This window comes from Melitaea cinxia, chromosome 21, assembly GCF_905220565.1.
Source record: "Melitaea cinxia chromosome 21, ilMelCinx1.1, whole genome shotgun sequence".
Taxonomy (NCBI): domain Eukaryota; kingdom Metazoa; phylum Arthropoda; class Insecta; order Lepidoptera; family Nymphalidae; genus Melitaea; species Melitaea cinxia.
The window spans coordinates 5,346,138-5,368,611 of record NC_059414.1 but is presented as its reverse complement, the minus strand read 5'-3'; the positions used below and the strand labels follow the sequence as shown (position 1 = coordinate 5,368,611).

At 32.8% G+C, this 22,474-nt stretch overlaps 1 protein-coding gene across 1 annotated transcript; it reads right to left on the bottom strand.

Annotated features, from left to right (window-relative positions):
- Positions 1 to 308: 308 nt before the first annotated feature.
- LOC123664152 lies at positions 309 to 19,732 on the bottom strand. The gene is made up of 6 exons (XM_045598755.1): positions 19,599 to 19,732; positions 8,124 to 8,207; positions 2,662 to 2,748; positions 1,668 to 1,916; positions 1,237 to 1,375; positions 309 to 931 (listed from the first exon to the last, which is right to left on the bottom strand). Exons 2-6 carry the CDS (start codon positions 8,205 to 8,207, stop codon positions 717 to 719), a joined length of 774 nt encoding a protein of 257 aa, XP_045454711.1. The 5' UTR covers positions 19,599 to 19,732; the 3' UTR covers positions 309 to 716.
- Between the last annotated feature and the right edge of the window lie 2,742 nt (positions 19,733 to 22,474).

Below are 22,474 nucleotides of genomic sequence, written 5' to 3'. Positions count from 1 at the left end.
ACAAATGCGGGTTTTCTCTAATTTCCTCACCGTGTGTATTTTTAAGCTAACCTAAAATGAGTGCTATGTTTATTCTATAATTTATAAAGCAGACGTCATAATTTATGCATGTTACATATTAAAGCATACGCAAAGCAACGGCAGGACAAAAATGTATGTCTTCTACGACACATGATAAGAGTTCACTTTTATATATATTTATTTTTGTTATACGATTTCTTACCACACTTATTTTTTTTCATACTACGAGCGTTATATAGTTTATTAATCACTATTTTATAGTATATCTAAAATAATTTACAGCGATATTTATTTATTAATACTTTATTTAAATACGCCGATTAAAATTATAATAAACATACCTGGTTATTCTATAATGTGTAATCATATGCCGATATAAATTCGAGATTAGGGATATTTCGTTTTAAATTAAAAAAAAGAACGTATAACAGATAATATAACTAACTGTATATATTGAAAAATATACTGAAATTTTTATTTTAAATAATTTTACATGTATATTTTTGATTCTACGCGACACACGTGATGGTTCGCCCGCTACCATGTGCCACCAGTGTAAAAATAATAATCGCGGTAAGTTCCGTACAATCAAATGAGTTCATAGTGACCGTGAAATTAAAAAATATATATATATTAAGCATGTTTGTATGTTATAACTATACTTTGATAATCAAATTACTTCAATAAATATCAGATCAACATCGTTCTCTTTGTTCAACTTCAGCTGGTGGTTCAGACTTTTTTTCTTCGATAACAAGAACAGATTCCTTTTTCTCATCAACTCGTGTCAGGGGTCCGTTGATCAGGCATTCTATGTAAGAGGGAGGCTGCTCGATCTTCGTCTGAGACTTTTCATTGCGCAGTTGAACTACGTACCCATGGATGATCATCAGGAAGATTGTCGCAATACCTATAATGCAAATAAATAAATGATAAATAAATACCTTTCACTCAACGGCCCCCACTAAAATTTACCTCTATTTTGGGGGTCCGGAAACATACAGTGCAAAACATAAATACATAAACGCCGAGACGACGGAACCCGTAACCGCCAGCGCAACAGTCATAAGCCAGTGCTGTGACTGCTGTGAGATTAGTTTTCGTCTTTCATTAATTTTTACTACTGATGACCCTTTGAGACTTTGAGAGCGAGGGATCGCTCATTAAATAACAAAGGTATAGAATAATACGACAATATATAAACGTAGTACTTACAAGCATCCATGAGACTTATAAACCAGTATGCTTCCACTGCATAATTATAAATGTTTGGCTGTGAGAAGAAGTACAAAATCTGCAGTACAAGTTTCACCATGGACAGGCCAAAGAACATGCGCATAGGTTCCGGATCTTTCTGTAATATTTAAGAATAATTGTTTTTAAGCGCAAGTAGCGTATAATTGATAATTAAAAAGAGAATTCTTATTTTTACTAATTTTTTCCGGGTTCGTTTATTATTTCCGATAACACATTTAATTTTTATATTCAAATCGAACAAAAAACTTATTTTGAAATTATGATAACGCCTTTACTTGCACTAAATTTGTTTGCTTTTTTGTAACTTTTTTAAATAATTTAATCAGTGTAAATGGCGCAATCATTCTAATTAATTAATTAAATAATAAACACAATATGTCAAATTTTACCTTATGAACTGCGGATACAAAGGCCACGACAAATTTGAGCCAGATCACATTGATTAAGAAGTTTAGGATATCTATCAAGTAGAGATGCAGCATCCCAGGATAGCATCTTGGTTGCGAAGGAATAGGAATGTAGTCAATGTGAATACTGTTGTATGACGGCAGCACAAGAGGGAACGGGTAAAAGCCATGAGTACCAAGGTTGATGATCAGTAAGAATGGTTCCAGCCAGGGCCAGTCAATGGATCGGAGCTAAAAGAATACGATTCGCTGATTAATTTACATACTAAGCGTAAATAAATAAATAAATAAAATAAAACGCTTTACACTCAACGGCCCCCAGTGGGATTAACTCCCTTGTGGGGTCCGGAAACAAACACAATACATAAGCACAAGGCCTAGACCACGACATACATCTATATAGCCAATAAAATGTCTTTCGTGAGCGGAGATCGAACCCGCGACTGCAAGCGCAATCTACTGCTGGACATAGGCCTCCACAAGTTTACGTCCAAAATGGCGTGGACTAAGGTATTTTGCCCATAGTCACCACGCTGGGCTGGCGGGTTGGTGACTGCAGGCTTTACCCGCATATATAACAGTTAACTGTTCCATTTTTTTCTATTAAGATATTACCCATATATGTATATAGGTGAAAGAATTTTTAAAATCGATCCAGTGGCTTTCGTGTTTTTCTATTACAAAGAAACTAAAAATCAAATCTCTCCTCTATAATATTAGTGTAGGTAGTTCATTCAACATATTGGTATTAGACATTAAATTAATACTCAAAATATTATCAGGGAATATTTATATTACAAAATAAAATTTAGTTTCAAAACCATTACAAAAGTTCATATTAGTTCCAATACTGCTGTTCTACTCAATGGTCTTTTAATTTTTTTAAGGGTTTGATATCAAAATCTACTTCAATTTATTATGAGTAACAGATCATTATGGAGTAACATGAAGTATTAAGTAGTCATATTAAACTTACACTTTCTCTGTCAACATCACATTGAAACCCGTTTGTGACAATGGCCACAATCATCACATGACACCCGATGTCAATGATACTGGCGAACTGCAAACAATAGCATGAAATTAAAACCGAGGAATGAACCTACTGAAACATACACCTAATTGTTTATGGTTTTCTTTCCGTAATATTAATGTGTACTTATTTTTGATAAGGAGGGTAAACGAGCTAACTGTACTTTCTGATATTAAATAGCTACTGTTACATATGGACATCGGCACATTATAAGAGTTATGGCTACGTTGGCAGCCGTTAGGGGAAATATGTCAGTATACTTGACGCTTGATAGTCAGGTTGTACATGGGTTAAGCTTTGATCATAATCTCATTTTATAATTAGTATTTGACTAAAATATTATAGTTAAGAGGACTAACGGAATATAAGTTTCGTTGTTTATACAAATGTAGACAAAAGTAATTAAATATTAACGTTATAAATATTCAAAATGTAGTTTTCAGTACTTACGTTATAGTTCATATTATATATACTGCTATCTGCTCATATAATACTTACGTTATAGCATATTTAGGAACATTTTAGTACCACGCATTTAAACAAGCTTCATATAGTACTAAACTCAAAAGTAGTCTAACGTTACGTAATGTTACAAATCATGTCCTCTGTATTTTGATATGGAAACGTGGTAGGGTTTTAATTATACTCGACTTCTGAGTCACACCGTTTATAAACACATTTTATATAGAAATCCTGAACTTAAATTCCTAAATAATGGGCAGTACAAATATTTTTGGTGAATACGTAATCGAAGAGAAAATCAAACAATGTATAATATGTATTTTAATGGGCATAACAAAAAACTAAAAAAAAAAAACCAAGGAACTGCGTTTCAATTAATTATATCAATTACAGTTATTGTATGATTATATATTGTTGATATGGAAGTAATCAATCGTATCAACTGAGGTAGGGCACAGCTGCAATCATTATTCCAGCCTATTGCAGTCCACTGCTGGACTGTGAACTCATGTGTGTTGCCCATAGTCACCACGCTGGGCAGGCGGGTTCGTGACCGCAGGGGCTGGCTTTGTCGCACCTAAGACGCTGCTGCCCGTCTTCGGCCTGTGTGTTTCAACGCCAGCGGTTAGATGGTTATCCCGCCATCGCTCGGCTTCTTAAGTTCCAAGGTGGGAGTGGAACCTTGTTATCCCTTAGTCGCCTCTTACGACACCTACGGGAAGAGGGGTGGCTATATTCTTTGGTGCCGTAGCCGCACAGCTGCAAATATAGCTCAAAATTGAGATCTGTCTTTCTAACTGGCTAACGTTACAGAAAATCACAGCTAAGTAGCATTGCTCTCAAGCAGTATCTTATTAGATGGTTTTCTATGGATAGCCAGAGCTATTAGGGAGGGTCAGCGGGTTCATGTGCTAGTAATGCTCCCGGTGTTAATAGCTAGGTGTTGTTTGCTACCATAGCAATAAGAAAGCGAAATTAAATAAAATAAAATTAGTGTTAAGATTGTATTTCATTAATGTTTATGCTAGTAATAATCATAATATAACAGATATTTCGTTATTTGTAGGTTGGTGAATCTAAGTACGGTAATAAATTTGTACCAATTAAGTTTTATTCAAATGACTAATTCTTTGATATTCGGTAGGTAGGATTATATTTGTGCTAAGTTGACAACTCTACATAAGTATCTTTAGGTTGACTATGCTAATCTGATGGTGTGTGTCCATTTTTAAGCACTTTTCTTGCCTTAAAAGGCTATTTATAAAAAAATTATATGCTATATAATAAGACGCTACATATCTTAATCGAGGCGTTATTAACAATTAATATCAACGAATCTTAAGTGATTTATTAACTCTAATGTACAATAATAGTATATAACTATACCATTGCTGAGCAAAGGACTATTATCTTGTTAAGGAGTTGGACTGGAGTTATACGTCACGGTACTCTTCCAATTGACAAATACACGTCAATACTTTTATTAGATTTATTTCAACGTCGAACACGAAACAAATGTTTAAGCTATTTGAGCTCTTATCATTTATTCTTATACGTAAATCAGCAGTGCCATCATTACAGCCTATACAGTCCACTGCTGGACATAGGCCTCCACAAGTTTACGCCAAAAATAACGTGAACTCATGTGTTTTGCCCATAGTCACCACGCTGGGCAGGCGGGTTGGTGACCGCAGTACTGGCTTTGTCGCACCGAAGACGCTGCTGCCCGTCTTCGGCCTGTGTATTGCAAAGCCAGCAGTTGGATGGTTATCCCGCCATCGGTCGGCTTCTTAAGTTCCAAGGTGGCTGTGGAACCTTGTTATCCCTTAGTCGCCTCTTACGACACCCACGGGAAGAGAGGGAGTGGCTAAATTCTTTAGTGCCGTAGCCACACAGCAGTGCCAGTCTAGGTTAAATTTCTGAATTTTCAGTTTTTTTTTACAATATGCTGGTAATCAAACATACGGTCCGCAGGATGGTGGCTTACTGTGGCCGACCCTGCTAAAGGCCCTCACCAGGAGCGCAGGCAGTAAGAGTGAGAAGGGCTCACTACAGCAATGTTATTTAGTTGTGATCTTCTGTAAGGTTGAGGTACTTCCGCAGTATGGCTGCTCCAAATTTTAAGCAATTTTTTTTCTGCTGTACCCTACATGCCATTTATTATAGAATACTTTATTTACTGCCCGGAAGAAGAAAATGGCACGTATATTCTATTTAAACTTGAAATCATGCATGTCCCGCGCGTGGAACTAAGGCGTGACGATGAGATTAAACCGCTATAATATGACTGTTTACAACTGAAATATTGAATTAACATAATATTGTTCATACTTCGTATACCTTTAATGTTTAATGTAGCTCTATTGCCTTGCTTGTTCTGGATCTGTGGTTATTTTAGTAGTTTTTTTTTTTTTACTCATAATAATAATATACCAATATTATGATGAGAAACGCGTTTTTATTTATATTGTTTGTTTAAACGCACTAATCTTATGATAATTATAGCCAACGCACAACAGCGTAGCAACAGGCAAAGGCAAACAGGTTCGAATTTACATGGATCATTAAGTATTTAATGTAAAAGTGGATTGATTAATTTAACGTTGTTTAGTTGAATTCAAATTACGGTTGCTTGGGTTAGTGTACGTTTGTGGCTTTGTTTAAATCTAACAAAACTGACATTGACAATTTTTCTGTCACTAGTTTAATTACACTTATGTATATTAATAAATATCATTATTATTAATTTGGTATACCGTACTAATAATTGATTTTACGTCCCGCCCGGTATCGCAAGGGTACTGGTATCAGTGTTCCTCTACTATATTATGTATGTAATATACATATAAACCTTCTTCTGGAATCACTCTATTTACTAAAGAAAACCGCATCAAAATCCGTTGCGTAGTTTTAAAGATCTAAGCATACAGACAGCGGGAAGCGACTTTGTTTGATAATATATATAATGATAATGATAACATAATAGTTACTTCTGATAGTATTTATTAAATGATCGTTTTTTGTTTAATTGTATTTAAAAAAAAAGTATTAAAGCATTTTAATATGAAAGCGAGTCTAAATTATTATTTCGTCTGAATCTAAAACAGAATACATTTATTGCATTATACCTAATTGATTATGTGCAATTACTTATGTGCAATTGTAAAGGTCACATATCACTTCTTTGTGTAAAACTAGAAACCGACAGGGTTTTGTATACATAATTGCATTATATGGGAAATGAAATAACAATGATAGTGAAAAATTAATTGTTAAGTAACTAAAGATATATATTATGTACTAAGACAAGGAAGAATTACCATAACATTAAAAAGATATTTATGTGCATTACAGATTAAACGGTTTGCCTATTAAGGACAGTTTTAGCTTCTGTAGTATTACAGTAAATTAAGTTAACAAGTATAAATTAAAACAAAACCTGAAAATAAATTGTGATAATTTTGCTAGAACGTGTAAGTTCTGTTCAGAGATTGTCTATTAATTAATTTTTTTTAACACGTGTATGTGTATAACGTCATCACATAAGCGTGATATTTGAAGATGTTTAAGTTTATCAAAACTATAATTATTATGTATGAACACATCGTGGGAACAGAAGTTCATTACACTAACAATACCCATTGTTTCTCGAAAATGTTCAACTATTTGGAATAAAATTCTTCAGGTTTTTTTTTATTTTTTTTAAATAAAAATACACCAATTAATGCGTTCAAACACTCATATAATAGTTATTGTATATACTTATATACATATAAATATAAGTATACATGTGAATGTGTGTGCAAGACTTGTATTACATGGTTGTACTTATTTATTATATACTCCAGTGCTATTGTGCTCCTCTGGAATATTATTTGGGAGTATTATATGGGAAATCCTATTATCATGCGTTAACTGGAAGATATCTTCATTAGATATAAATCCGCCTTTATTATCTACTATGTAAGCAATTTCTATATCAAAAAATTGTGTTACTCTGTAAAGTAATGTAGGAACTTATCGTCCTTGAATCTATAAAACTATGTGATAAATGTTATTGAATTCTTCGACATGTGACTCATACGACACATAGTTATTTGTCAACTCTCGCAAATTGCCTGTTATGATGTTTTAGCCAATCAAGGGATAACCATCCAACTGCTGGCTTTGAAATACACAGGCCGAAGACGGGCAGCAGCGTCTTCGGTGCGACAAAGCCAGTACTGCGGTCACCAACCCGCCTGCCCAGCGTGGTGACTATGGCAAAACACATGAGTTCACGTTATTTTTGGCGTAAACTTGTGGAGGCCTATGTCCAGCAGTGGACCGTATAGGCTGTAATGTATGTATGTATGATGTTTTAGCCAACTTGAAAAAAGGAGGCGGTTTCTCAATTCGACCGTATATATATATTTATTTGTCTTCGCGCATAACTTCGTCGTTCATAAACCGATTTAGCTAGTTCTTTTTTGTTAAAAAGATGATAAGGAAATCGGGATCTGATGACGGCGTCCCAGAAAAATCGAGGGGAATCTATGAATAGCGTAGTGGCGACTAGTTCGTTTGTTAATTTTTTTCGTCTACTTACGTTGTATTACTTGTCGATGTAACTGAAGTCGGTTTTTTTCGTTTGCTAGCAAACACAATAATTATTATAGGCTTATTATGTTACTGATATTTGTATATGAATTTATATTTATAAACTTCAATTTTAATGTCTTGTAAACTAGCATTTAATTAGCAAATTGTTACTAAGTTAAATTAAGTTTTCCAATATTTTACAAGAAAAAAAAATGTAATAAAAGATTTGACAGAAGTTTGAATCAAAATTTTTACTACAGTAAAGAGGTACTATCGCAAGCTATGAAAAGAAATTTTGATTTTGATAAAATGTTTTGATATCTACCCTCCGTTACACTTAGGACAATTAACTTTAAACTTACAAGATTTAAGTATCCGATGATGAAACATTTCAGACGTAGATTTCCTCCGCAACACCAAACGTTTCTCGGCATTTGCATTATCATCTGCGAACAAAATATATTTTTTTACATAGGCATAATCAGTAATATAAAGGTTGTGTTAAAAAAATACTACTCAATTGTGGTATTATTACTATTTCTTTTGTAGATAAAAATATAGGAGAAGGTTAGATCTACCGAGCAAAAACTTTGCTCTGTGGTTAGATCCTAGATGGAGAAACAGACCTGTGCTCAGCAGTGGGATGACAAAGGCTTATTATCAGTCAAATGAAAACCTGAACTAATTTCAATTGTAGGTAAAAGTTTAGAACTAAGTGCTGCTTCAATGCATTCATAAACATTTTTCATTTTTGATTATTATTCATCTATTAGGTAAATGTTTGTGTATTTATATATCAATGTATTTGTGTACGCGTGAATCGGTGGACTTTATTTATATTTTTTAAATTAGTTCAAATAGACCAATTAAAATTAACATTAAAAAACATTACTTTGAAAAGAACTTCACTAATACCTACCAGTATCTTAGTATATTGAGGGCTAATTTATTTCTAACATAATCAGCATCTCTTTAGGATTGTTAAGAAAATAAAATTACATAAATGTGGACACAATATTACCCAATTTAATTGATATTATAATTTAATTATTTTTCTATTATATTTTATATTTCTTACTCTGAAATCAATCAAAATTCACTTTGGAAGCTTCTGATAAAAATGTTAAAGTACACCTGTATAGTCAATAAACCCTGAAGTCGTCTGGTAAAGATCGCTCTTAAGCGATAAGGTGGCCTTTTGTATTTCCTATTTGTCTCAGTAATTGCTTTTTCTTGTTCAATAAAATGTTAATATAACTTTTATTATTTATTCCGTTTTCTTATTCTAACGAGTGACGTACATAAGTATTATAAGACGACATAAAGGAGACACTGAATTGACGTTTCAAAAGAACATCATCTATACAAATAAATAAAATTGGAGTGTCTGTTTGTAATATTAAAATAACTGCTTTTTTACTAAATGCATATGAATGTATACGCGGTATATAAGCCAAAATAATATTTTTTACAATTTTGTCTGTCTGTCTGTCTGTTTGTTCCCGCTAATCTCTGATACGGCTGGACCGTTTTGACGGGACAGACACTGGAAGATAGCTGATGTAGTAAGGAGTAACTTAGGCTAACTTAGGTTATTTTAGAAATTTATTAATTGTATAACTCTGAGAACTGAACAACAACATTTTTGTTAAATTCTACGCGGAAGGAAGGAGAAGTCGCGGGCACAGCTAGTAATAACAATAAAATACCTAATGTTGGAATTTATGAATAGACAAAAATGTGAATAGTAGAATCAAAATCGTTAAGTGCCTTGTTTATTTTGCTTCAAAACCATTTTCGAATAGGTACATGACAAATTTAAAATTATATTTTTTTTGTAAAAAATTAATTACAGTTAATGTGAACCATCAATGCGGAATGTAGCTGCTGCAGAGTAGCGTAGGCAAGAAACTTTTATACGACTAGGTCAGAAAACAAACGCACGGTCTACCTGATGGCAAGCAGTTACCATAGCCTACAGACCTGCATTTCCAGAAGCATCGCAAGTGTATTGTACCCTACTTCTGACCCTCCCCAGTCCTGGCCACCTTACTACAGGGACACAGCACTACTTGAAAGTAGTCATTTAACTGTGATCTTTAAGCCTAAGTTTCTTCTCCAGTCGGGCTGCTCCTGATTTTGAACAGGATGTAAATTGCTGTGTCCCACTTCAATAATGTCTGTCAAACTGTCAGTCATTATATATTTAGTCACGGCATGTAATGCATTTAAATTTTAAGTGAAAACATCATTGATTTATGCCTATCCTACCTTTTTTATTATGTGTCTTGTAATACAGTTTCGCAAATAAGAAAAAAAGTACAACACCCCTACGTCCCTCTATCTTTATCGTTAACATAATCTTGAAATAATATGCTTTGATGGTGGACAAGCATAATTCAGAGTCATTTTCTATTTATTAGTCTAAAGATTAATTAATATCAACTACTGTACATTAGTTATTAGTATGATTGTGTGGTTAATTCAATAGTTGAAGACAATATGGTAATTAGGCATTAACCAAACCTTGGTTTAGTACTGACTGACTTTAATTATAGGTTTGCAAAGTGGTCACAGCATTTTGGTGTTTAGTATTTGATTTGATATACATATAGATACCGTTTATTGCATATGTTTATATTGGCCATATAGGTATTTATCTTAGACTGGATATTTTTTATGTTGAGTTAGATGTTTTTGGACCCTCACATACGATTTGTATTCTACTACGAAAGGTTAAATAAGAACCTTTAAAAAGATAATTACAAAAAGAGAAGGCAAAACATTACGTAAAAGGGAAAAATATTATTTTTTGCGAGGTTTCCTTGTGTACGCTGCGTAAACGCATACAGCTAACAAAAAAACTATTTATGACAGAAATGATCACCATCAACAGTTCTAAAAAAAAGGTCGCGTTAGTATAGTTTATCTTCTAAAGTTAACTCATTACAAACTTTTTTATAGTAATTAAATTTGTTATAAAATAGGGCATAAATTTTGAAAGAAGTTTTATAAACGTGATATGAATCGTTATCCAAATAAATACATTATTCATCACAACTGTTTCTTTTTGAACAAAATTGTCATTGACATCGTTTGTTTTCAATTCTTATAACTCTGTAACGAATTAATGATCACAAAAAATTAAAAGATTATTTTATTTCATTACTATTAGTCAGTCATATGCATACGAAAGAAAAATACTTCATCAAAAAGGCAATTTTATGAAGATGAACTTTGTCTTTTACAGCATTTAATTTGGACGCATAATTTAGGCGATAAAGTAAAATCAACCGTAATGACGCCGCGTCGGGCCGCGCGCCGGTGTGATTCGCCTGGGTCGCCATAGTAATGATTTAAAAAATATTTTTTGTACGTATAATCCTTTAATTTGCGAGGATGAAACCGCGGGGCACAGTTAGTCCATCATAAGGCTTATTAGAAAAAAGCAGGATTGAAGTTCAGAAGTAAGATACCGTTCAAAATGTTAAATATATTTAATTATATTTCATATTTTTTATATATGTATTCAATATGTCATATAATGCTGAAATACATTAGGTATATCAATTAGAATATCAATTAAAGTTATTTTCAATGAATTCAAGTCAGAATGAATGGCTAATCAATTCTTGTCTCATTGAGAATATGGCATAAATCCATATTATCAAGAAATCATGCACATATAAAACTTTATTGTTATGAAGTAAATAGCATAACAAAATAGTATAAATAATGCGTTTGTGTATTTGTACGTAGTTTAGAATCTCTTAAATTCCATATATTTTACAGTATTATGGATCCGGTTGTAATAAGAGATCAATATCAATAATTGTCGATTCACTTAATTATTATTTTTGTTTTAGTTTATGATTGTTACTAGAAACTTGATTCATTTATGCTTCATCCTGTCAGTTTTTTTTTGTGTTTTTATACGATATTTCTTTTCAAATTATAGATCAACAAAATTAATGTGAATAAAAAATATGTGTGTACCACGTTACAAATAATTTTATTCCGTAATTTATCCACAAATTGGTTACTATTGGAGGTAGAATTTGTTTTAACTAATGTTCACTGTTTACTCGTTTTACCTAAAATCTAAGCATGTAGGTATAACAGAAAACTTTGTCTAGGTTGTTCTAGTTACAGCAAACATATCCAGTGTAAGCTGCTTTCATCTACTAACAGCTGGTTTTGATGATAAGATATGTATGGACAAACGTTGTTTTAATTACAATTGAACATAATTATACTGTATGTGTAATAGGGACAATTAATTTATTTTACAATTAAAACAATTAATTAATTGTAATTTTGTTTATTATTGTACTTTTAGTTGTTAGCATGTGCAATATTTTTTAATAATTGATTGTTCAAAAAAGAGGAGCCCGTGGAGCCGTGGAACAGCGTGGAATTAAATAAGCTTTACATGGAAAAAGAAGCCAGCAGAGTGATGTTATACTCTGATAATTATATAAATTGACAAAGGCCTCAGCAAATAATCAAAATATCCTGCTAAAAATATGATATTGCTGTGTTCCCGTGGTGGGTATGGTAAACAAAACTACTTGAGATGGTAGGGTAATGAGCTCGCAATGCTTTTGTAGTTGTAGGCGTCCATAGAATAGAACAACCGTTTACCACCATGTATGTGGACCGTACTTTTGTTTGCCGCTTTAGTCATCTAAATAAAAATATATAAGTTGTTATCGGCCATTCCGTGGTGTCATTGCAACACGCCACCGCCGTGGCCTAATTAATTACAATGGAATAATGTGTACCCATGCGCTAGGTCGCTAGTTACTTAAAACGACCTTTGAAAATGATTAAATGATTTAATCTAAAAATACAAAAATTTAAATGAAAGAAACATTATTAAAAGTAAAGTTATTAAACCTTTAATCCTAAAGTAATTAAAACAACTAATTTTGAGTCAGCGCCCCGGGATAACATTTGAGACGGCGCCTCGGGATAAGAAAGCGCCTAACCCGCTGCCATTTTACGCAGTTTGTTTGTTTTTACTATAGACTCAAAAGTTAGTAGTAACTCCGTAGATAAACGATAACTGATCTACAATTGTCATTTCTCTTGAATCTAACTATAACAGTAAGTTAAATTGGCTTGCTCTGGTGACACCGGGTTGCTGTTATTCTCAGCAGTAGTAAAATACTTTACAATATTTTTGTAAATTACTTAACAAATAAATACTGAATTGCTTACTGTTTGCTTGAATAACGGTTACTTTCTTTTGTGATCATAGTTTTAATCACGGCTGTAATCCAATAAAATATAATTATTAGATGTAATAATATCACACTGTAGTTTTAAAATTTGGCACTGAATAATAAAACTTTCTGGTTTACAAAAATACCTTGTTGCTTGAGACTGGATTTAAAACACCACGCCGTATCTCTTAGGCCGGGAAAATAATAATCATAAATGACAAACGTTCTAACAAATAATGTGACTCAACGATTAACGGCGGGAAACAGTTGTCTAAATATAAACTAAAGATAACATATTTATAACAAATTAAATTATTTTATATTGATTTCGTATTTCCTTTCTCATCAAAACAAGAATTTAACTTTTAGATTAAATATAACCTTAACACAGTTTATTTTGTTATACGTTCTATCTCAAATTATTTTTAATTCACTGTCATATACGAATTTATTAGCAACGAGCTGACCCGGTAGACGTTGCCCTGTCTTGCGAAATTTCAAAATCAATAACTGTAAATAAATCGTTTACTTTTTTCCGGTTTTCTGTATATATTTTTTCTCAATTTCTCATTGAGAACAATCAGTCACTATTTTATGAGCGCGAATACACTGTAAATATTACGTGTAAACATAAAGGTAAGGAAAAGTTTTGTAGCCTTCAACCACAAACAAATCATTATACGATGATATCAAAATTCGACACGGATGACACCACGAAATAAGAGTTTCAGCTATCATGTTAGCATCGGTTACGCTAATTACAATTGAAATAACAAAGATGTATATTGTTAAGTATTATATCAAAAATATTTATGTACAAACAGACAATTCTCGTTATATTTTATGTACTGAGAATACGTAAAAAGTGTTTTTATATGTGCGGGTATTTTGTTAAAATATTTTTAATAGCCCGTTTCGGGCAGAGTGCGCGTACCGGGCGTAGTCTTTCTCATTCCGCGCCGCGCGCTGGTAAAGGATTGAAATGGAACGCATCACTTAGAACTTCAAATTTGGCTGCAACTGAGCTACATACATACATGTGTATGATCTATATAACTCCAACTGTTCCATATATGTATTGTCATTAACTGTAACTATTAAAAAAAAGTTATATATACATTTTCGAACGTCATCTTTAGGGTCTGTGGATTAGCATGTAGTTGTTGGCACAGCGCCACATATCTTCCTTTCATTCCCGGTTGTGTGTTTGATCCTTGTCAATACAATAACTGTATCTCCGATAAATTTACTTTAAAATATCAGCATCGGTAAGGTCACACTAAAATAAAGTAAATAGGTAGTCTCAGTAAAGGTTGTCAGCGTATTTTGGACAAGAAACCGCACAGGCTATCACGATAGGTTATACGCACTCTATATCAATGTACAGTATACAGGTATACGGTGTGAACTATATCAACAGATATACATATTTAATAAAAGTTACAACTTTGTTAAAGTTTAATTCCTAAAAAAACGATTCGTATTGGCTACGAATTATTTAATTTCGAACACGACAAACTTATTACTGAATGATATTCCATAATTGATTGATTGATTGATTGGTTTTATGGCTCTCAATTGTGCCAGTGATATTCCATAATACCAGACGGCTTAAATGAATACAAACTTCAAGGAAAACGGTAAGAGAAAAACAAAACTTGTGCGTCAAAATATTTTTTTAACTTACCTAAAATTATCTTTTTCGTAATAAAATATTTTCAGCGTTAAGAGTGCCTAAATTTTATAATTCTAGTTTATCTAAAGTAGGACTGAAGCTTATTCCATCATGCTGCATTAATATAGAATAGATAAACACATAATATGTATATGGACATAAAAGTTCTCGTTACACTTTCAGGATAAGTATTTTCTGAGGAAACCACGTGGCGTAGCTATCACTAAATAAATTGAATCTGTGTGTAAATGTACCACAAGTGGACAAAATCACATTTTCCATATAAAAAAGGGTTTGGAGTTTATTTACCATGCTGCTCAATTAACTGGATTAGCAATAGTAGAGTACCTAATTAGACAAAAAAAAAGAAGTATATCTAATTATATACGATTTACCCTGTAGCATCCCACAGCTGGGCACAGGCTTCTTTCTCCATGTAGGAGAAAAGTTAGAACTTAATCTACCAAGCTGGTCCACTGCGGATTGGCGAATTATATATATTCCATTTTTTTTCCTTCAACGGATTGTGTTATTGAATCTATCAAACACTATTATTATTTATCCTTTGAATTTTCATATTGTATACTTCCTATCCATCGCTACTATATCATATCCTGTGCCCAAAGGTGGCTAAAATCGCTTTTCAGCGATAAGATCGCCTTTGTGCATCTTTGTTTATATTTACTACTGTTTGTTTGTATTATGGTGTACAATAAAGAAATTATTAAATTCCATAGGAAATAAGAACGATGACGGAGCAATTTTTTTATGTAAAGCAACAAAATTGCGACTGCTTTACTGTTTACGTGCTTAGTATAAATAGGGTCAGGAGCAATTAAGTATTTTTTTTTAATTAAATTAACATAAAATACATTCACGTGAATAAATACTTAGTAATTACTACTAAAAGCTATAATTATACTTTTAAAAAAATTATAATATTTTGAAATAAATTTTGTTACTAATTTTTTGTCGCTATGTGATGTCTACGCATAATGAAAGCGCTTCTTTTATCATTATATACTTTATTGCACTAAAAAATAATGTACAGAAAATTACATAGGTATAAAGTTGATAGCAAAGGTGGACTTTATCTGTTGAAGAGATCTCTTACAGTCAACCAATGGTCACGAGTGTCATATAGCTTTTATAGCTTATAATAATATCCATACATAGATTATCTAACAAAAAATAATTATAAGTATTTTTTGTTAGACATGGGATGTCGGAGATTGACGCATTTCAATAAACAAATTCAATTTATTCTTTCACCATGGTTACAAAAAATCTTGAACTGACTATTTTTAATTATTAATAATAGAATGTGCAGCCGTTGGGTTGCCTATTTTTTACCTGAACGAACTACTGGGTTACCCGGTATTAACAGGTATCTCGATGCCAATTATCTTCTACATTTTATTCGTTTCATACTGTCAAGTCAGATTAAAATTTTCTTATTATCTAGATGTTGCTTTTTTTAATTACACAAAAAAAAATTGAAAAATAATTAATACTAGTCAGTCCAGGATTTTTTTTAGGCAACCCGTTTTTAATATATTATCTAATGTACGAAATTTATTTAAAGTATGTTTCATTCTATTATCAGCTCGGTGAAGATCGACTTAGGTTCGGATCTTAGACCATACAGTTTTCGTACAACATATTTTAATTGACCAATAAAAGAACTTAGCGCTGGTATATTTGTGTTTTCATTTTACTCCCTTTAAACATTAGTAAATCATAAAATAGTCTGTGGCCGGACAATTTCGCATGAAACTGTATGTCATTATTATTTACATGCGTCATATTTGCATATTTGTTGTGTTCGTAATTGCAATGTATTCAATATGCAATCTAATTGAGGCTTGAGACGTCACGATCGTCTTGAATCGTCAATATTACAACATGTGAGACGGTAGGATGTATCTATTATCTTAACATATATGGTGAGCTACAAGAGGATAAATGAATTTGGCATCATACGCGTCACTTTTTTCATCTCTTAAGTAGGAACCCGACTAGAAAAACAGGTCAGGCTCAACCAGATCATTACATGAAGACTAAAAATTTCTACTCGGGAACTAGGTCTCTTAAGTATGGTTGACGCCGCGTTGGCGCAACGTTTACAGCACTGGTTTGTACCTGTTGCGTTGTCGGTTGCGGGTTCGAATCCCGCACATGACATACTGGTCTGGGTGTTTGTGCACTCCTTGTGGATCTCTTCACAAGTAGGTAGGTAGGAATAGCACGGAATCCGTAAACGGATCAACCATGACTGGTAATAGGATTATGCAGATAATGAGAGAGAGGATGTCTTGTTTTCTAGGGTAGATACTTTACAGTAGGGCGCGTAACAGTTCTACTGAAGGATTCTGGTTAGCGCCATTTGTCAGTGACTGTAAAAGTTAGGTTAGTGATAGGGCAACGTTGGACGATATGGAAGAATCATTACATGTAGTTAAGGATTAAGCTAAGAATATTTTTAAGAATGTACGTTTTTTAACCTGGGGTTCAGTAGAAAGAGCGACAGCCAGGGACCGGCCGACAGGAAGGGAGGAGGCACTATTTTTAATAATAGTTTCGTGGGCTTGCTTATCGCACCCTTTGCCAAACAGTGCTCTGGGACGAAGAGTACGGACAATAGTTTTGCGGTGGGAAAGAATAGAACTAGGGATTTTTGGAGAATTGGATGGGGTGAATATACCCCTGTGTAACGAGCAAATCTCTCCCTGTTCTGCACAGAAAGGACGAGAAGATGGAATCTGGGACTCCTCTCAGTAATGTATTTTATTGTGTGGTTATTGTGACGTGGCGTGATGTCGATTTTACTTCTGATATATCTGATAAAACGAGTTGTCCATATTCTTTCATACGAAAAAAAGTATTAAAACCTTGATCAATAAGGTTGAAATTCGATTGAAACATTTGACTTTACCATCGGCAATATTTTTTGCAGCTTAACCTTCTTTTTTAAATATTGATAAATATTTTTGTGGTTGGCTCTTTTCCTCAATGCCTCCTCTTCTGGTGACTTGACTAATGTATTTTTTTTACCCAAACGATTGAATATGCTAAGTGTGTACACTAAACCAGAAACACTCTACTTAAAAAAAATCTGGCATGATTGGATGGCAAGGATTACTTATTTTCTTATTGACGTTTGCAAAATTTTAAGTATTGCTATTAAATATAAAAAATCTAAGAAACGTCACAATAACCTCAAAATAAGGGTGGTCGTAAAAACATCACAAAATATCACAAGGAGAGAGGGGAGTTACATTGATATATCAAGTGTAGGTATTTATTTCAAAACCAAAAAAACAACCAACAACCTTATTTTTTTTTTTAATTTAATAAGATAATACATGTATTTAAAGACAATATTCTTAAAATTACAATAGCCTTTGCAGACAATGTACACATGATTTCTGGTTTTCTTTTTAACCGACTTCCGAAAAAAAGAGGAGGTTCTCAATTCGACTGTATTTTTTTTTATGTATGTTACATCAGAACTTTTGACCAGGTAGACCGATTTCGACAAATTTTGTTTTAATCGAAAGGTGGTGTGTGTCAATTGGTCCCATTTAAATTTATTTGAGATCTAACAACTACTTTTCGAGTTATATCTAATAATGCGTTTTTACTTGACGCTTTTTTCGTCGACCTACGTTGTATTATACCGCATAACTTTCTACTGGATATACCGATTTTGATAACTCTTTTTTTGTTGGAAAGAAGATATCCCAAGTTTAGTACCATGATAAGGAAACCAGGATCTGATGATGGGATCCTAGAGAAATCGAGGGAAACTCATGAAAATCCGCAATAACTTTTTACTAGGTGTACGGATTTTGATAATTCTTTTTTTGTTGGAAAGAAGATATTCTTAGTTTAGTACCATGATAAGGAAACCAGGATCTGATGATGGGATCCCAAAGAAATCGAGGGAACTTCTTGAAAATCCGCAATAACTTTTTATTAGGTGTACCGATTTTGATGATTTTTAATTTAATCGAAAGCCGATGTTTATCATGTGGTCACATTTAAATTTCATCGAGATCTGATAACTACTTTTTGAGTAATCTTTGATAATGCGTTGTTACTTGACTATTTTTTCGTCGACCTACGTTGTATTACTCGTCGATGTATTGAAGTCGGTTTTTTTTCGTTTGCGAGCAAACACAATTATATTATTTTAAAACCTAAATATATATAACCAAGGGGGGGTGGGGGGGACGAGATCAAAAAATTATTAAAAACATCACGTGATTTATGGACGACCCCTGAACATTGGTCGTTTTTTTTTTTCGTTTGTAAAAAAACACGATTGTGTTGAATAGTTATTAGTAAATAAAAATAATAATAAACTTATTAACACCAATGTAGGTACTTGCGAAATGCAATGTAGGTATGTAGGTATAGACTATAGATGCAATGGATGCAAAAATAAGTTGACGTAGTAGAATTAATTTAAAAGGAGCATTATCGTGTTCTAGCGTTTTACATGCATGTATAATGTATATGTACTGGAAATTATCTGCAGCAATTTGCACCGAAGATTACTATTATTGATCATTCATGAACACCGGTTTTGAGGCAAACAATCCAAATATTTATAAACAAACTATACGATAACAAACTAATGTAGTTTAATAACCGAAATAATTTTAGCTTTCAATAATTGTACTTATTAATATCACAATTTTGTTATTTCAAAGAAAAAGAATGAAGTGAAATAAGTGTAAAAAGTATATAAATAGTTATGTACTTATATTGGAAAAGTTATAGCATGAAACATTCAGTTTTAATTACTACACGGCTGACTACAAATCTTTGACACGAAATGATACAACAATCAATTGACAATTTATCAAACATTTCAATTATTTTCATGGAATTTTCAAGATTAAATTATAAATATAACTATTACTTACTAGTTTCCTCTGATCAAAACACAATAAAATATAAATTAACAAAAGAAATACTAAAAAATAACACAATCACTCTGTAAACGTGGACGCCGGCTAAATTACAGCGAAACTACTCGCTCTCGCTGTCGAGAGGTTGAGACTACGCAGTAACTCATGCGCATGCACGATGCTTGTGTGCGTTCGACGTCACAGAGTATTAATCGTACAGAAGTAACGTTTAATAAGTTTTTAAAAATAATTTTCTAATTGAGTAGAAAAAATCATTATTAATTATAGCGAAAATGTTTCCAAAAACAGTGTGACTAATCGATCGATATTCAAGTAGTTACTATTTCATTAAAATACATTGTTTTTGGCAATTGCTTTGCTTTAAATTTTAGTAAATTGCTGATTGTGAGATTGAATGATTAATGTCGTATATCGTTTACGTTAGGCGTGACTTTAATTAAGCTACGAACAAGATTGCGTCTTAGTTATACTTGCTAATGGTGTCTTATGAAACATTTATAAATAATTTTTACGCATCCTACAAAAACTTCTCCTTGCTCAAAAATCTGATGAGGACAAATCACATATGACGAAAATAAGATGAGATTACTATCTGTCAACGACCAAACAAAAAGTCCTTTGCTTTTGAAAATCAGATGTCGTCAATTTTATACACTAGCCCAGCTTCTATAAAAGGGGAGTTTGTTAACAATACTACCGAGCTAAAAAAAACATAACATTACTTTTGTTTTAACAAAATGTACCTTATAGATTTGATGATATATAACTATGCAATCAAACATATTTAACATTTTAGGAAATTCCCTGATGCAATACGGACACTGAATTAAAATTAAAATGAGAATATATTCCATTCTAATCAATACATAGTGATGCGGTTTGCGGCAAATCTCCATTTATTCAGCAAAATATCGGTTTACCTCATAAATGTATCTCGCTCTGTGTTATAATTACTCTATATGAAATGCTTGATATGTGTGCGTATAATGGATGCTTCTTGGAAAGCCCAGAGTGACTGCAACAATGTGATATTAGGAAAATCAAAGAAAAAACATCACATATTATACAATACTTTCTTTTTATCATATTACATAGATACATCTAGTACAAAAAGTCTATGTAATAAACTTTTTTATAAGTATCGTTTTTGATATTATTGTTCATTCAGCGCCATCTATCGTATAAATCTTGAACTACGATGAAACTATTAATTTATTGGAGACTTTCGATTAGTGCTAAAGAACTAGTTTTGTGAATCATTTTTAAATATTGTATTTTAATGTGTTTACACATTTACTTTTATATTTAATAATGGTATACTATTTGTTTACAAAACTTAATAGTTAAATTATTACAAATAATAATAAGTATGGAATAGCGCATTGCTACTGATACTTTAAATTTCACTGGTTCGATTACCGCTAATCACAAATATTGACGGGCAACAGCGTCTTTGGTGCGACAAACCCAGCCCTGCGCCCTGCGGTCACCAACCCGCCTGCCCAGCGTGGTGACTATGGGCGACACACATGAGTTCACACCATTTTTGGCGCGAACTTGTAGAGGCCTATGTCCAAGAGTGCGCTGCAATAGGCTGAAATGATGATGATGATGATGACAAATATTGTTTGTATAGCTATAGACCATACAGATATGTTGCGTTTTGTGTGTGGACTTTTGCTGTTTGTCTTCCCATACCCCAAACACGTGATCGATCTCATGTGGGACATAGTTTATGCGTTTATTGGTTAAGTTGTATAAAAAATGCAAATCAGAATTATTTAAATCGATCGAATGCATCCCGGGAAGATATATAAGTAAAAAATGTATACAAGTTAATTAAACTCTTTAACTTTCACGATTAAATAAGTACCCACCTAATGATGTTTAGAAATATCAAAAATGGAACTGAAGTATGTAGAGTGAGTTTGAGTACTATCAGAGGGCAACGAGGAATTCTTTCAGTATAAATTACCGACAGAGTCAGTAATAGTTGGCCACTGTTGACCGTCTAGGGAAGTTCCTCAACCAATCAGAAGATCACTGCAAAATAATACTGTTATCAACTAGTGTTGCGTTCCTAAAGTCACAGAGGCAGCTAGGGTTCCTGGAGGAGGGTTGTGGCTTGGTTCAGCAAGGCGCTTGTAATGCATCTAGTGTCGTAGACATCCATAGGCTATGTTATCCACTTATCATCAAGCGGACCGTATCGTGCACCTAATTGCCACTTTTGCAGTATAAACAAAAATTTATTTTTTTTATTTTAAGTACTTAATATCAAAGAATAATGATACTTCTTTCGAGCACGAGGAGTAAAATTCAATGTGCAATGATTACTTGCACTACTTAGAAATTATAACTTCTTATTATATCCGTCCGTTTCTTTCCGTCCAGCGAATGTCAGTACTAGTTTATTATTAAAAAATCGATATACTCGCCAGGTGTGCTATCAGCGTTGCATTATAAATAGCGCAGATGCGGCCGCATCGTAAATGATGAATGACGGGGTCGAATAGTCAACCGTAGCTATTCCGTTTATTAAAGAGATATAAAATTATTTGAAATCTAATTTAGTGTGATATTTGATACCAAATACTACTTGATATGATGACATCACTAACGGTTTAAATTATTCGTCAATATTAACCAGTTATGCTGAAGTTTAATGAGCTCATTAAGAAGTATTTTTTTGGATCTATTTAGATATGTTATTTATTATTACTGGAACGAAGTTCCTTACGGCAGGCTTGACATTTGGCTGGGCGACCGAACTGAAAAAAATGTGATACTAAAACCGTAAGAAAAAAATATAACGGAAGTGGCGTAATATCAGTCACACGACTGTATAATATGACGTTTTTAAAACTAAA